Source organism: Crocodylus porosus, unplaced genomic scaffold, assembly GCF_001723895.1.
Source record: "Crocodylus porosus isolate Cpor-Errol unplaced genomic scaffold, CroPor_comp1, whole genome shotgun sequence".
Lineage (NCBI taxonomy): Eukaryota > Metazoa > Chordata > Crocodylia > Crocodylidae > Crocodylus > Crocodylus porosus.
In genome coordinates this window covers 1,204,647-1,208,402 of record NW_017728935.1, presented here as the reverse complement: position 1 = coordinate 1,208,402, position 3,756 = coordinate 1,204,647, and the positions used below count along the sequence as shown (strand labels likewise).

General features: G+C 48.4%; 1 protein-coding gene across 1 annotated transcript in view; it reads right to left on the bottom strand.

Moving 5' to 3' along the window:
• The window catches only part of DSTYK (dual serine/threonine and tyrosine protein kinase), a 40,989-nt gene extending 39,506 nt beyond the window's left edge, over positions 1-1,483 (bottom strand). Inside the window, exon 1 of the mRNA XM_019546482.1 lies at positions 1,369-1,483. Within this exon, the coding sequence (XP_019402027.1) occupies positions 1,369-1,483 (115 nt within the window). The remainder of the gene's footprint in view (positions 1-1,368) is intronic.
• Positions 1,484-3,756: the final 2,273 nt, after the last annotated feature.

The window sequence follows — 3,756 nt, the reverse complement described above, 5'->3', positions numbered from 1 at the left end:
GTGCGCGCGGCGGAACCTTTATCCGGGCGCCGCGGGGCAAAGGGGGAGCGGCCGGGGGCGGACCCGCGCGCGGCGCCTCATGGGACTTGTGGTCCCGCGCCCGGGGAGCCTGCGCTAGCCGCGGGGCATCATGGGACTTGGAGGCCTCACCCAGCTCTGCCGAGGGGCATTGTGGGGGGGGGGGGTTGGAAACCTGCCGCGGGGTATCCTGGGACTTGCAGTTCCAGCAGAGGGGAGTCTTGCAGCGCAAGCAGCACCCTCTGCCCTTACGGGGGACCGTGGGGTGGGGAAAAGGCAGGAGCCCTGGAAGCAGTGCCGGATTGTGCCGTGCTGAGGCCCTAAACTATGTCCACCTTAAATAATCCACGAAAATAGATTTTTAATGACATTTAAGGTAAATTTTAAGATCCCGAAAACTTGCAGGAAAGGACAATTTTCTTGCAGCTTCCCAGTTAGTCTAATAAAAGGTAACATTTTGGAACTGAGAGTTCTAGTTTTTTGTATGTCTTCTTGTCTCAGACCAACACGGCTACCAAGTACACCCCTGGAAGATGAATTGTGGTTACTGCTGCACACATTTACGAGCTCAACGTGAAGAATAACTGTGGAGCCATATAGATGTTTATTTTTGTCCTATTAGAACGAAAATGTCCAGGTCTTTTTTTTCTTATTTGGAGGTCCCGCACATTGTGAATCCCTAAACCGTAGCTGAAGCCTAAATCTGGCACTGTCTGGAAGCCGGTGCCTCCTACCCCCCCAACTCCACACGTCTATCTGGGCCTGCCTCTCTCTGTGTCTGTCTGTCCGCTTGTCTCTGTCTCTGCCGGTACAGGCTCGTTCTTCCCTATGGGCGCGGTCCAAGAGAGGATCCTGAGTGTGGACGGCGGCTTCTGGGTCTGCCCTGTATCCCTCAGACATGGGACCGGGCGCTGTGGCCATGACACCAGGCAAAGTCCCGACGTGGAACGAGGACATGGGGCAGGCTCTTGGGACAGCAGACAGGACCATGGGCACATGCAACAGGAATGGGCTGCTCTGGTTGAGAGGAGCAGTGCCTAGTGGTCCTGTGGTAGGATCCTTGTCTGCCACGCAAGAGACTTGGGGTGAACTCCCAGATACTTAGACAACCCCTAAAGGAAGGCACCAAATGTCTGGACTCGGTGTGGCCTTTGGGTTCTGTCTCAGTAGTCTGAAGGAAGGTCTGGGCAGCCTCTGCTCCTCCCTGCTCCTGCCTAGGCACATGCATCGAAGGTCTGGGTGAAGTCACATGCGTACGTCGTGATCCGGAAGGATCAATGGTTGCCAAACCATTTGTTCTCTGTTGAGATGAGCATTGGCACCCGGCTGGGGGCACCTGGAGCTGCCCACCTGGCTCCTGTCGTATCCAGGTTGTTGCCTCCTCCACCTCCCAGCAGGACAGTCCGTGGGCTCTCTCGTGGCCCTGGGATTTGGGTCTCTTTCCATTCAGGATGCTGAACGACATGTTGCTCACACCTTCCCTCCCAGCACAAGCACTGCTCATACAGGGCCTCGGTCAAGTCAGCCTGAGCAGCCCCCTCAGACCAAGGTGGAGCCCCGAGGGTGGCAGCAGGTTTCCATGCAGCTGCAGGAATCGCACGCAGCCTCTCTTGCAGGATGGAGGCCTGAGTCCCATAGCAGCTCCTATAGGGCAGGTAAATAGTATTATCCCTTTTCTGCGCCTGAGAACACTGAGGTCAGGATCTGAGGCCAGAATCCAGCTGACCATCCCTGCTCCGCAAGGCAGCGAAGCATGTGTTTAAATTGCAGCATAGGCTTCGCTCCCGCTGATTTAAGGCTTTGCTGAATAGGAGTTGTGGAACTGGGAGCACACGAGCTGTGAGCCGGGTGAATTCCACTACCTGTGCTGATGTGGATCAGTGCCCTGCTCCACAAGTAGCCCCCTGAAACCAATGAGGTGACATAATCTAGCCATAAGTGACTTGCAAGATGCATGTGGCAGAGCTAGGGAAGAGAACCGGGATCTCCTGGATCGGTCACAAGACGGTCTGTCCCTGCATTCTTCACTTGACTCCCTAACTCCTGTTATTCATTCTCTAAACCATTTTGTAATACCTCACTGTGAAAGCCATTAAAGAGCGCTTATGATTATAAATGCTTTTTACAGTGATTTGTGACTTTCCCTGGCTCAGTGCCAGAGAAAGCACTGCAAGACTGGACGACCATGATATTTTTAATATTTGATAGCTCAAAAATCTTGAGGGTTGGACCTGGAGGCTTTAAATCACAGGACAGTTGGGATTCCCAGCTCCTAAAGCTAGAAGTAGTTGCTTTCTAGCCTAGATCACAGGACAGCGTGTATCCCAACTGTGAGATTTTTTTTGCCATGTCATTTCTGTCATGACATTTTTGCAGTTGGTATTTCATGAGCTGCTGCACTTAAACATTAAGATTTGTAATCGATGGATTTCTTGAGAATTAATCTACATGTTAAAGGTTAGGATTTTCATCTGTAGCAGAAAGACAAACCTTCATTAAATATAAAACAGTGTACTGCATCTGAATGCATAGCCCTGAGGGACAAAGTCTGCGCATCTACCTGGGCCATGTATTTCTCCAGACTCAGTATGAACATAGGGGATGAACTAAAGGAACAGCTTGTACTAAGCTTTTCTCACCTCATTAAGGCGGTTACCTTCTTTCTCAGATGATCTCCTGCCATAGTAGCTATAACCATGAAACTAAAGGCTCCCAGTCAGCTTCAACAAATATGCAATTAAAGTGGGATGCAGCTACATTACAGAGAAGACTGGAGCACCATCTTCCTGTACACTTAAGTGGTTTATAAACGTAACTGTATGCAGATAGCCTGTGTTTCTTAGCGTGAGCATCAAGCAAAAAACTGGACCACACATCCGGTTAATAAGTTAAATGAATGAATGTACTTAACTGATATGCATATCAGTGCAGTACGCTATACCTCTTTTAGGCAGCAATTAGATAGCGCCTGCTTAGATAGATGTAAGTACCATAAAGCTAGAGACATTTTGCAAAATAGATTACACCTCATGCCTCAGTCTTTAAAACAATCTCTGGCTATGAGGGATTAAAAGGAAACTAATGACAAGGATAGATAATAGCACATTTGCCTATTGCACCTTCTTTTGGGGATCTGGTGCTGGTCAATGGAAGACAGGAAGGACACTGGGCTGCCTGGGCCAGGAGGTCTGGTCTTGCATGGGAATTCTTGTTTTCTTATGAAAGTTTCACTGAGACCATTGTCCGAATATGATCATTGGAGTGATGTGGTTTGAAAGCTTGATACCTCGTGATCGGCGGGGTTTAGAAATACTTTGCAAAGCACACAAATGTTTTCAGAACCAGTAAACAACATATCCCAGCCACAGTCTTGAACCAGCAATAAAAAAATATTGAATCCCCTGTAATGAGAGTAAAATGAATCCTTTAAGGGCTCACTCATCATTTTTTTTAATCTCACTCAATTTGCCTCAGCTTGACAGCTCCAGATTTTGCAGATCATCTCTGAGGTAATATTAACACAAGCCTAAGAGGGGAAATTTTGCAGCAGCTTCCCTCATTCTAGCTGGCTTCTAGCCAGAGCTCTCATTCCTTTTCTCACTTCCAAGACCATCAGATTGACTTTTCTTTTCTTTTTTTTTGAAAAAACAAGAGAGTGACATCAAGAACAGAGATGAGACTGGCAGTTTAGTCTTGACAACCGTTTTAAAAATAGCATTTTAGAATGAAAACGGTCTT